General features: G+C 28.6%; 1 protein-coding gene and 1 pseudogene across 1 annotated transcript; both read right to left on the bottom strand.

Annotated features, from left to right (window-relative positions):
• Positions 1-1,739: 1,739 nt before the first annotated feature.
• On the bottom strand, positions 1,740-9,084 carry LOC106328673 (fatty acyl-CoA reductase 3-like). Its single transcript, XM_013767163.1, has 10 exons — positions 8,921-9,084; positions 7,159-7,262; positions 6,793-6,992; positions 6,396-6,496; positions 4,659-4,851; positions 4,378-4,539; positions 4,040-4,121; positions 2,625-2,891; positions 2,202-2,329; positions 1,740-2,096 (listed from the first exon to the last, which is right to left on the bottom strand). Exons 1-10 carry the CDS (start codon positions 9,009-9,011, stop codon positions 1,946-1,948), a joined length of 1,479 nt encoding a protein of 492 aa, XP_013622617.1. The 5' UTR covers positions 9,012-9,084; the 3' UTR covers positions 1,740-1,945.
• A 3,146-nt stretch (positions 9,085-12,230) lies between these two features.
• The window catches only part of LOC106331110, a 20,781-nt pseudogene continuing 19,834 nt past the window's right edge, over positions 12,231-13,177 (bottom strand).

Genomic DNA, 13,177 nt, shown 5'->3' with positions numbered 1-13,177 from the left:
AAGTTGAATAAATCTCATAGGAGTTAGGATGAAGAAGTTATTCCCCTTTAAAATCAAGTGATCCCAGTTTTCCTGTTTGAGAATATGACAAGTTCTTCGTTATTCTAATCAAACCAGGATGAATCGCGATGTGAGAAAATGTATTTGGATGCATAAAATAGTGGAGAATCACCAGAAAGTTGAATAAATCTCATAGGAGTTAGGATGAAGTAGCTATCTAATATATTCCATAAATTAGATTTTAAATCTATACTATATTAAATATTTACATAGTATAGTAAATTTTTTGTGGTCTATTCTATGAAACATAATTTTGTTGTGGTCTATTCTATTTATAAACTATAGAGTATAAATACAATTTATTATCTTTCTCTCTCTACAATCTTCTCTCCCTCTCTATCTATATATATATATATATATATTGGACGATATAAATGGGCCAATATATTTAAAAGTTATAACTAAAGTGAGTTAAACTCTAATCTTCCAATTATCTTAAGCCAAGACTAAAAATGTAACAGAATAAGTGGCCGATTAATTGTAGAGCAAAGTTATAACAGAAAAAATGTAACAAAATAGTACCATATTTTAAATGTTTTTAATTTATCTGGTTTATTCATTTAATTGGATTGGTTTGGTTTGGTTTTGTTTTATTTTCTATAAAGTTGTCATTTTAGACATGGATATATACAATGTGTACAATATATAGAGTAGGTAAGTTTCTTCAATATAAAATATTCATGATATATACAGGTCAAATAAGTTGACATTGTCATGTGTATTAGTCATAAAGTAAACATGTAGTATGTGATATTGGGTATATGTATTGTCATATGTACCGATTATGGTTTTATATCTGAACCTATTTGAATATTATAAGCATGGTTATGTAAGTATTAGTAAAGACGAATATAATCTGGTTGGATCTCATAAGAATATGTCATTTTTCTCCCAAAGTTAGAGTATGGTAATACATGTTTATAACGTTCAAAACTTGGTTTATATGAATATAATTTTTAACACGAATAACATGGTAAATTGTCTCCTTTATTAATCATGAACCGGTATGGTCATAATTCAGTTAAGGGTTAATGAATTATTTAAATACAGTTTGCTAGTTTAGGGGAACTAAATATCATTTAGATTAATATAAGAACTAAGAAGATTCTTGTTAAACGTGAGACATAAATAAAATAACGTATGAAAAGAAGTTGTAACTTATATTTTAATCGATTGTACTGGAAACCAAAATACTAGACATGAGACTGGGCCTACACAAAAGGTTTAGTGACCAAATGTCCGATATTTATGTTCAATGAACTAAATTTTCAATAGTCATTTGCTGCTTCTTTTTTAACGGCAGTTTATAAATTTGTGGAAATAAGAAGTTCGCTTTGGAGTTCTCAAAGTACATATATTTATAAATATAAATATTATTATTTAGTTATAAGTTTCTTGAAATTGTTGGAATTTCTGTAGTTTTAAAAAACTCATAATTAAACAATAATATTTATATATAGAGAATCCCAAAAAAAAAAAAAAATTCCTTTGAGATTGCTTTACGTGTCTGTTTATGCTGTTTACACAGCGGGCCAGTATATTCAGACCATTTAATTTGTTGATTTAGTGCATTGTTCGTCACGGAGTTCCGAGATATTCACCTTTGGGATTACTATTATTAATATGGAATTAGTAGTTATTTTCAATATAAGCTACTATTAACTCATATAGATTACGACAGTAAAATAAAACTATATTGAAAAAAATAACTTTATAGAGATACAGATGCTGAAATAAGACATAAGAAATAAAAAACAACCCAGGCCAATAACACACTTTTGAAAACATAGCCATATGAAAACAAACCAACGAGTAGTAGAACTTCCACATAGCTAGTCTCTACTCTTTTGATCACGATAAAATAAATATTACTGAAATGATATCACTAGAAAACGTACTTAACCAGCCCAGGAATATGTGTATTCACAAAATAGTCGTCCCAGTTGATAATCTTTGGATCAAAATAGAACATCTCAGTTTCGACTCCGGTCTTCAACACCATTCTTTGCAGTTTTTCTGTGTTTGAATCATCAAATCTGCACATATGTAATCACATAGCATAACATTAACATATATTTTAAATCTCAAACCACATTAGATTAGAGAAAAAAACTTAGTGAGAAGCTCAAAAAGTCACTTACACCCCATAGAAAAAGAGGTAAGGCTGATAGAGATCAACAAGCCGCAATGCAAGATTTATCTTCCTATGAAAATCCGTAACGCTTTTATCCAACAATTTGCAAAGTACCATGTTTAGTACTGCAAGTCCCTGTAATAAGGCAAAAAGAATAATGGTAACCATGAAATAGAATTATAGAGGAATTGGTTATAAAAGGGAAGGGAATTGGTTGAAAATGAAATATATTCATTCCATTCATTTTTAATCAAAATTATAGAAAATTGTTCAGAAATATTTTTCTTTGTATTTTAAAAATTACTGTAGAATTGATAGAATGATTATTGCATTTTATTATTAAAAATTATTATGGAATTAATTGGATGAATCATTCCACATCATTCTATTCCAAAATTAACAATCCAGTTGGAGCCAAAGAATTATGTACCTTTAGTGGAATCGAGTAATGTATGGCCATGTATCGGTGGAAACTTGGCATAGAACTCAGAATCTCTATTTTCCGTACACGAACTGGCTTCCCATCTTTGTTAGTCCATGGTTTGGTAGTAAAATACTGGTATGCTACTTCAGGAAGTTTCTCATTCTTCAACGGATTTTTTTGCGAGGAACCCAAATGATAAATAATCTCTTTTTGTTTCCCGGCTTGAGCGGCCATCGATACTAGAATCGAATTTACTACCATATCTGCTGGCATCTGGTCCATAGATTGTGTCAAAACCAGGAAACAAGTAAATAATATAGAACTAGGATAAGATCTGCGCAAGAGTTTATTTGTATATATTATCGATAATTTATTTATATATTTGTTGATCATTTTATTTATACATATACAATATTTTTTGTTTTATTATATCATTTCTTTCCGATGGATCAGATCAATTTTTATTAAAAATTATGGAACAAAACTATAATTAATATATCATGGGCTGATCGGATTGAACATTAAACAAATTATGACATAAACACCTTATTTTTTCCATCGAACACATTCTTGAAAAAAGTGAACAGTATTGTTTTCACATTTGAATTATTTTGACTTTTATCTTCAATATGGTTTTGAAAGCTTTCAAATCAACTATCGAATTGATACATGTCATTTTAATGTTTTTAGTCGTATACTTAAGGCAAACTTACATTTTTGTAATTTAAAGTCGTTTTAAAAAATTCAAAATATAACATATAAGAAAAAATCTAACATATAAGAAAAATATAACATATAAGGTGTCTTCATTTTTGTATTTTAAAGTCATTTAAAAAAATATATAACATATAAGGTTTCCTCATTTTTGTAATTTAAAGTCATTTTTAAAAATTCAAAATATAACATATAAGAAAAAATCAAATTTTTTTATTATATGGTTAATGTGATTGTTTATTTTTTTTAATAATATAAAATTTAACGAAAATGAAGAATGATGCAAAAATTGTTATCAAATCTTTATTATTCATAATCATTAATTGTCATATATATGTAAATCATATTAGGTAATTTCGTAGCTTTTATTTAAGGAAAGAATACATACTTTTTATATTTTAGGTTAATATAATGTTCTCTAGTGTTATATAATTATGGAAAAACGGAACAACTTTAGATTAAAATATAGTTTATATTAGGTGCTCTAGAATTCTTAAAAAAAAGTTTTCAAAGGCATTTAGATGTGCCACATAAGCAAGAGTTTTTTTTAATTAATACAAAATTGAGGTTACATCTTTTCAAATGCTTCTCAATTAATATATAGGGGATATAGATTAGGATCAATGTGAAGTCGTCTTGAACAAATGTACGGAGGAAATGTTAATGTAGAATGTAGATTAAGATCATATGTGAAGGAAAAGAAGTACCACATCAGAAATAGCATTAAGATCACCAAGGAAGCATGTGAGTCTGCCTTTACCGTATCCGACAGCTAAACTATCAATAGTCCTGTAACATCAGAGTAGTTAATTAACGGACAAGGACAAGCACACTAATATCACAAGTATTTATTTTCTACAAGATTTTCTAATACTCATAGTTTGTTATAAATATAATTTTAGTATCTTAGCATATATTAAGAAAATATTTAACTTCTCATGTATTATTTAATGTTTATAGTCAAATATTAAAGAACTAGGAATAAAAATTGAATACAAAACGACATTACTTATAAACATTATGTAACAAAAAGATACGTCCTAACCTGATGCCCTCGGTCCAACCAGGGAATGGTTCTTTGAAAGTGCTGGTAATAATTGATGGACGGATCAACACAAGTGATATATTGTCCCTTTTTTCTCCTACCATCATCTCTCCCATTGCTTTTGTGAAAACGTATGTGTTTGGCCATCCGTACATTTTTGCCCTATAAATGTTAGGTAGATTTATAATCATTTCCCCATTTCAAGGATTAACACTAAATCTCATTTTTATTGTAATAAACAATATACGTATATATATACACACATAAGTAGGGATTATAACCTGGTGAGTCCCATATCCTTCATGGCTTGTGTGATTGTTTCGGGAGGGGCTTTGATGACTAGGAGCTGGTCAAGTTTCTCCTGGACCAATTTCCTCTCATGGTTGATATCTAAGCCGGTGGTTCCATTCAACGTCTCACCCATACGGTATGGTGTTTCCATTATCAAACCAGATTTTTCCCCGGACACGTAAGCTGTATTATGCAAATGTTGTTAGTTGTTGGTTTTAATTATGAAATATTCCTTAATGCTAATGAAATATTCCGAGAAAGAATACTAAAATTGTGCTAGAAAGGAAAGTGTAAGAAACCAAAAATATCTCTACAGTATTGGGACTACTTAGTAGTTTTTTTTTTTGGGACTACTTAGCAGAGGCCGTCCTCACCTTATCATTTTTGAGGCATTGGCCTCAGTCCCCTCTCACATCAATACATTTTGGGGCCCCCATATTCATAAATCATATCATCAATATATGATAATATGTTGAAAATTATACTATCTCTTAATACTTTTCAATAATTATGATCATTTCTACTAAGTTGTTGTGGATATTAATTTCATTATCTTTTTATTTTAAATGTTAATTTTAAATGTCAAGAACACTTTTTCTGCATATAATTTGGGTTTATATATACAATTTTCGGTTGTAACCAAAATTTAACGTTTACCACTAATTTTCATAAGATTATTTTTTCTTAAAAATAATGTCAAAATTTAAGATAAGAAAACAATTTATTTTCTGGTTCATATTAAAAAAAAATTATTACTATTATTTGATATAAAATAAATCATCTTTGTCCCAGGCCCCTCATAGCCTTCGCACGCACTGCTACTTAGTAGTTACATGTCAAAATCGTCTTAACCTAAGCTAATTTGCATTATGGTTTCTTGTTGCCATATAAAGTCCCATTTAATCTTCAATGTGACCACTTGTATTTCTTGATATAAATTCAAAAATGTCTTTATCGTTTCACATCACTTTCGAAGTGGCCTTAAAATTGAAAACTTTAAACGTATATATTATGATCCTTCTAATCAAGATACGGCTTTAGAAACTGAATTTATTATTAGCAGATGTTCACTTGAAAGATTAGTTAACATGGAAGAACACTTGTACGTAAAATAAATATCACTTGCGATATAATAAAGAGAAAATGACTAGGATAGCACTAAAAAAGTTTTTGTCACAAATATAGCCTTTAAGAATAAAAATGATCAAAATAGCACTTAAAGTTTTATCAAAAAAAATAAATATACACTTATACTCCAAAGGTAAATTAATTTAGACATTACGGTTTAGAGTTAATAGGCGGGGTTTAGAATTTAGGATTTAAGGTTTAGAGTTTAGGGTTTAGAGTTTAGGGTTTAGGGTTTAGAGTTTAGGGGTGGGGTTTAGGGTTTAAAGTTAAGGGGTGGAGTTTAGGATTTAGGATTTAAGGTTTAGTATTTAGGGTTTAGGATTTAGGGTTTTGGGTTTAGAGTTTTGGGTTTTGGGTTTAAAGTTTAGGTTTAAGGGTTTAGAGTTGGGGAGTGGGGTTTTGGGATAAGATTTCAAATTTTGAAAAATAAAATAAATTTAAATTTTTCAAATGATAAAATACTATTTTGGTCATTTTAGTTTTTGAAGGCTATTTTTGTGACATAAACTTAGAAAAGTGCTATTTTGGAGATTTGTCTTATAATAAACACGAATTATTTCAGTCATTAACAGCATTGTTTTGTTTCTATATATATTTACCTGTTGATACATGAACAAAGATCTTAGCGTTTTCACATTTCTTGGCGAAATCCAAGACATTGAGGGGACCCAATGTGTTGTTCCCAAGTGCTACATCGTATCTGCGGTTAATGTAAACATTCCTTGATTAGTAATATAAACACACATCACTTGCAATTACTGAACAGTATGAAGACTATATGGACTTTTTCCATCGGTCTATAACCTTTTATTTTATTTATAAACAGTAACAACAGTTTATGTCGTGCTAAGATGTTGTTGGTTTTGAATTGACTGATAACATATTTATTGCTAAGGGGGTAAATATATACCGCCATAAATCAGTAACTAAATAAGTATTTTTGTTCGTTATTGTCAGCAATAAATAAAATTCAGTTCATGTTGGTTGGATAAATACCGTTCATCAAACTTAGTAGTTGCCGCTAAATTAATAATGGCATCAACTTGGTGGATCATCTCATGTGCCAAAGAGTCTTGAATACCCAAATCCGCAAGGCAAATGTCACCATTGACGACAGTGACTTTCTCAGATGTAAGTTGAGTTAGATTTGGACCATACTTCTCTTTCACCACCTTGTACAAATCCTTCCCCAAGATCTGCATTGATTTTAAACACCTCAAAAAGTTGGCGGTCCATATGAGCTTTTGAATTATTTGATTAAAATTAGGCTTATTAATTAAGCCAAATGGGAGTTTTTTTGCATATACAACAACTAAACCCATATAAACTCAACACTCCAAATCTAAGTAGGCTGAGACAAACCTCATCCTTAAACCTCTGGGTAGCAGATTTTTCATTTGATGCTCTTAGAAGAAGATAGAGTTTCTTCACGTTTGGTGCCACCCTTAATATCTTCTCCACAAAAACTGCATATGAATTTATACAACATTATTATACGGATTAAATCTTGTCTAATTAAATGATAGTCTATAGAAAACTATTTTTTGTCTATATATAGAGCGAATTAAAAAGCAATTTGTATCGAATATGAAATTTTACATATACGCAGTCTTGTTTGGATCCATAGAGTAATACAGGGTCAAACAATTAAAATGAGTCGCATATGCTTTTCTTAGAACAACCCAGTTACTGAGACTGCTTCTAAAGGCTTAACCGGTGTAACCCCATCAGTTTCGGGTGCGGTTGCGGAAGTTTGCGGATACATATGCGGATAGTTGCAGTTTTAAGCATTATTAAGAGATTTGTACGACTGGTACAACGGTTTTAGAAATTATTGCGTTAGCGAAATACTTATGATTCGTTAAATACCAAATGCAGCAGTGATTAAATAATAAATTAACGATATTTACATTTTCTATAATTATAAAAATATTAAAAAGCATAGTATTATAATAAATATAAAATTATGCTATTAAAGTTTTAAAAATTATAGAAAATAATTTTGTTTTAAGTTTTTATATAAATTAAAAATATATATATAGTATTTATATTATTGAAATTTAAAATTTAATTGAATATTTCATTTTTTTTAATATTTATATAGTTTCTTATATTTTACCCTCCCGCAACCGTAAACGTTAGTTGAAACCAGATTTTTAATTTAAGAGGTTTTAACGGTTTAAAACGATTTATAGCCGTTTGAAACGATTTATAGCTGTTTGAAACGATTTATAGCGTATTCTGAGATTATTGCATAATGCCATCAACCGCTACAAACCACAAAAGATAGGTTCGTGGATGGTAGCGGAGAAACCAATCATTGTCATGCAATTTTATAACTGTTCGAGTGTAGCTGAAGTATTTTTTTTTCATAATCATAATGCCCTTCTATTATTATTTTTTTTATTATTTTGCTAATCTTGGGTGATACAAATCTTTGGGATTGGTCTGGAGGGGGTTCGACACAAATAGGGCGGCAGACGAGAAAAGGTAAGCTAGCCTGACCGGAGAAATCGGGACTTCCCCCCCCCCCCCGGGGGATGAAAGCCTTTTTGAAAAATTACTGCATATTCTAAGAGCATCAATAATATGAATTTCTAAAAATAATAATAATATAAATTTTCTAAATGAGTTGTTATCAATTTTAAAATATTAATATAAAATAGTTTGATTGTGTGACTAATATTTAATGGTGAAAAATACATCGGCCAGAAGAGGACAAGTGGCATGAAAATCTCTTACCATTTAAAAAAATTTCTCAAATGAATTTTTTTAGAGAGTTTCTCAATTTTTTTTTCTTCTTCACTCATATTTTTTATTATTTTATGTAAAAACATTTTTTTAACTATCATTGCAGATGCTCTAAATTTGATTAGCCGATCACGACTGTATTGTCAATAACTTCATAGTTTTTTTACGTCTGAAAGATACTTCCATTACAAAAGAATATGGATACTTTTTTTTTTGCTAAAAGATTAAATATGGATACTTACAAACGGATAAGCTAATATAGCATTATATACAAAAGGAGTTTTCAGAAGCAAATAGATCATTTAACCAAAATGGGTGACCAAGCAACATAGGATACATGCATATATAGGGAGATAAGGGAGAGAGAGTATACTATTTGCTAAGAACCCAGCCGCTCCAATGACCAATATGGACTTGTTGTCAAGGTACTGAAGAACACTTACGGCCTCCATTTCTGTCGACATAATTTATGTGTGTATGCACTTTGAGTGAGAGAAAGAATCCGAAGTACAACAACAAAATCATATGCAGGGTCTGATTTATAATCATGGACTTTACAAGGTGAAATCAATGTGTGCACCTACATTTTTGTCCTCTCCCAGCTACTTGGCATTAGCTGTCAACAATTCTCATAAAAATGACTATTCATTTCAACTTCTACTAATTGTAGATATAGACATCTTCAATTCATTAAAAAGAAAAAGATAAAAACATTATTTTTTGAATATTAGATAAAAACATTATTCCTTTCATATCATATACAGTGGCGTTTTAACCAAAAAGTTCAAATGATGTTTTACATTTTTCAATACAAAATATAAACAATAATGTTTTGTGATTATTTATCATTGGTTATACTATTTTTTAAAAAATATTCCGCACAAATTATGCTACTATAAAATCTCGGCAAGGTATGCGTCGTGTCTAATAATGGAAACAGCATAGAAACTAAAAAGAGGTGGTACTTTAACCCGTATTCATTTTTCAAAATATTTCGGAACAAGAAAACAGTCTAGGCTGGATTTCTGTCGGCACATGTACATTTGTAAATTTCTACATTTAGATGATAATGAATCCGACAAAGTACAACAACAAAATCATATAGAGTCCTAACATTTCTAATTTTATGTTTTAAAAATGAAATCAATGACAGCAAGCTACCTTCTTCTCCTTTTTAATCACATGCACTATGAATATATATATGAACTTCTTCAATTCAAAACTGACTTAACTATGTGATGGTAAACCAAGTGAACATAGTTATTCAATTCAAAATCAAAGAGTAGACGAATTTGTATACCAAGTGCGGCTTCTGAAAATTAATCGGGATTATAATCAGAAATTGCATGGTTAACCAGATATTTTTTTTTTTAACCAGATATTTAGGGAGGTTGTGAATTTTTAAAATCTAAATAGAATCTATTGTTATTGGGGTGATGATTTTTAAATTCCACTCAAAACCCTTTGTTATTGGGAAAGTTTAATTTTCATTGATTTTAAGATTCTATTAAAATCTATTGTTATTGGGATGTAAATTTTCTTTGTTTTTATTCATAGTACTCAACTTTGAGAATATCATCTATACCCATAAGATTTTTGAAATCAATATAATAAAATACACTCACATACAAAAACTCAAATTGAAGAATGAAATAATATACAAATCACAACTTTAACATAATAAAATTCATAACTTAAAAAATTAGAAAAAAATATTAAAAATTTAAAATAAAAACTGTAAAATAGTTTTAAAAAGCACTTTCAAATTAAAAAAAAACATTTCAAAAATAATAATTCAATTTTTTTTTACAAAAATTCAAGTTTAAAACATATATTTCGAAATTATATAAAAAATATTTTTATTATTTATTATTTATATATCTATAAACTAAAAAGTAGAAATTAAATTTTTTGGTCATTTTATTTCTTGAGATCTTTTTTGTGAGAAATTTTTTTTTAAAAATTGTTTAAGAATTACCTTAATTGAAATGATTTTCTTTCCATTTTTTTCTACCACCATTAATTTCTTACTTTAAAAGTTAATAACAATCAATAGAATTCTATACACAAGTAATGAAAATCTATGTAAAAGTATTTGATAAAATTTGTTAAATCTAGTTAACTTGTAAAATCCTCTCAACTATTAAAATCATCAAATTTCACAGAAATTCATGTTCCAATAACCCCTTGTTAAGCTTTACTGAATTATTCATATCTGACTAAACTTTAAAGTATTCTCCCTTCGAACCTACCAACATTGAAGAAAAATTAGATCCAACTTACAACCATATAGACTAACGTGGGCTAATTATAATAAAGGCATGATTAAGGAACAAAAATACTAAAAAACTAGATTATCAAAGTGGTATATTAATGTTCATGTGCTCACATTCGAATTATAGAAACTAAAATTAATTAATGAGAACAGATACAGCAGCTGATAACACTGATATTTTCATGTACGTCTACGATGTATCTGTATTCCTGTGTTTGACTTGTTTTATACTATAAATTAAATTTAAATCAGTCTGGCTCCAATATTAGGTTTATTTATGGCTAACTGAAACAATATCGACTACGAAGCATATTTTAGACAAGTAGCATATGGACTAGTATGGCCTTTTACTGAAAAAAAAGACAAGTAGCATATATATGATCTTAAACTTCTGATCAAAATAAAATCAAAGAATATTTAAATTCAAAAAATAGATAGATAAATACATCTATATACTCTATTCATGAAATATTTAAATTACAATATACAGTAGAACCTCTATAAATCAATATTCTATAAATCAATATTCTATAAATTAGTTATCTCTATAAATTAATAAATTTTACCGGTCACAATTTGGACGGTTCAAAATTTGACACAAATCGATAAAATAATAAGATAATATTTTTTTTATAAAATTCAATGTAAATATATGGTCCCATTAAAATTATAAATTAATAATTTATATGTATACATATTTTTATATAAGTAATAGCCTATTATTATATTATTTATTTTATATTCACAATGGAATTATCTTTATATTGTCTTAACAATTATATTTTTGATGAGATTTAGTAATATTATATCTAAAACGACATTTAAGTTCTATGCAATTTATATTATATACACCAAATAATATAATAAAATTAATATAAATATCAAATTTCAAAAAATAACAATTAATGTCTATACACTAAAATCGAATATTTCCTTATCTTGGAATAAATATATCTTAAAATATGAAATCTAAATAAGAAAACTTTTGTAAATTAATATCTCTATAAATTAATAAATTTTTAAAGTTCCAACATTATTAATTTGCAGAGGTTCTACTGTATGTTCGTTATATTTTTTAATATATTCCAAAATTTCGTTGAAATCTCTGCTTTTCATATAGTGAGTCTCTTGAAACAAGTCGTGTACTCAACAAATTAAAAACTTAGACACTTAAGTTTGCTACACTATGACAGAAAATTGCAATTGAATTTTTGTAAAGCAAGAGTTACAAAAGAGCATCTACAAGGACAAACTCATTTGTGACGAGATTACAAATTAAAAGAGAGAAAAAGATTTAGATCCATTCACTTTTTATATATCATTTTTTTTGCTTAAATCATTATTTGAACCCATAAAAGCTTCACAAAGGTCCAAAATAGCTGCTCTTAATTTCGATCCTGACGGTAAATTAAAAACCACCTGCTAAGTACACAACGCTTAGTCAGTCAGATTGGATCATTGGAGTAAACAAATTTCATAAAGTAAGAGTAAACAACTAGTGAACATCTATATGTATGTATTTTACTGAACTCGTTATTTAGAATCTTTGTTCTCATATGCAAATAAACACAATGTTCTTGGATTGCTGCTTTGTCCTACTTGTTTCAATACACAAACACATATAGTGAGTCTTTTGAGACAAGTCATGTGTACTCAACATAATCTCAGAGAGACAGAGACCTGAAACTGAAAGTGAGTTGCCGAGAAGCCTTGCGAATAATCCAATGTACTTTCGGGAAAGGTTTGATCTATAATATTACCACACACACTTTTATGCAACATCTATAAGAAATAAACCCAAAAGAAAGATAAAATCAATGCCCTGTCATTTAAAACCTAATGGAAAGTCTTTGTTTAATAGTTGTTAGCCTAAACTAATCACACATTTCTATGTGATGTAAATTCTGAAGTGGCCACGGATTCTACTACAAAATGAAAAATCTTGAGATTAGTTAACTTCTTTGAAAAGAAAAATCTTACATGAGAACTAGCAGTATCATGAAGAACCGAGTCATTTTCTCATAATCTCTTCCGTTGTTTTCTCTTTTGTTCTGTTTCTTGGGACCAAGACTGTTTACAATTTTCACCGAGTCTTCCTCATAGATGTTCCTTGGACCAGAAGATGCATCTGAAATCATTGACAAATCTTCTTCTCCATTATCTTCATCTTCTTTGAATAATGTTTTGAATTTGTTGGCCCTTAATCTTTTGAGGCCCACTAGCGTTAGGGTTTTATGGGACACAACTATATATATCTTGTGCCTCCTCTAAACTTAGTTAGCAGCCGTAGAGAAACTAGATCTGATCTTCTTGTAGACAGATCTCTGTAATTCCCCCATCAACAAAATCTCTCTT

The sequence above is a fragment of the Brassica oleracea genome, chromosome C3, assembly GCF_000695525.1.
Source record: "Brassica oleracea var. oleracea cultivar TO1000 chromosome C3, BOL, whole genome shotgun sequence".
Classification (NCBI taxonomy): Eukaryota; Viridiplantae; Streptophyta; class Magnoliopsida; order Brassicales; family Brassicaceae; genus Brassica; species Brassica oleracea.
Note: the sequence above shows the minus strand (reverse complement) of the source record. Positions and strands in the feature narration are given on the sequence as shown.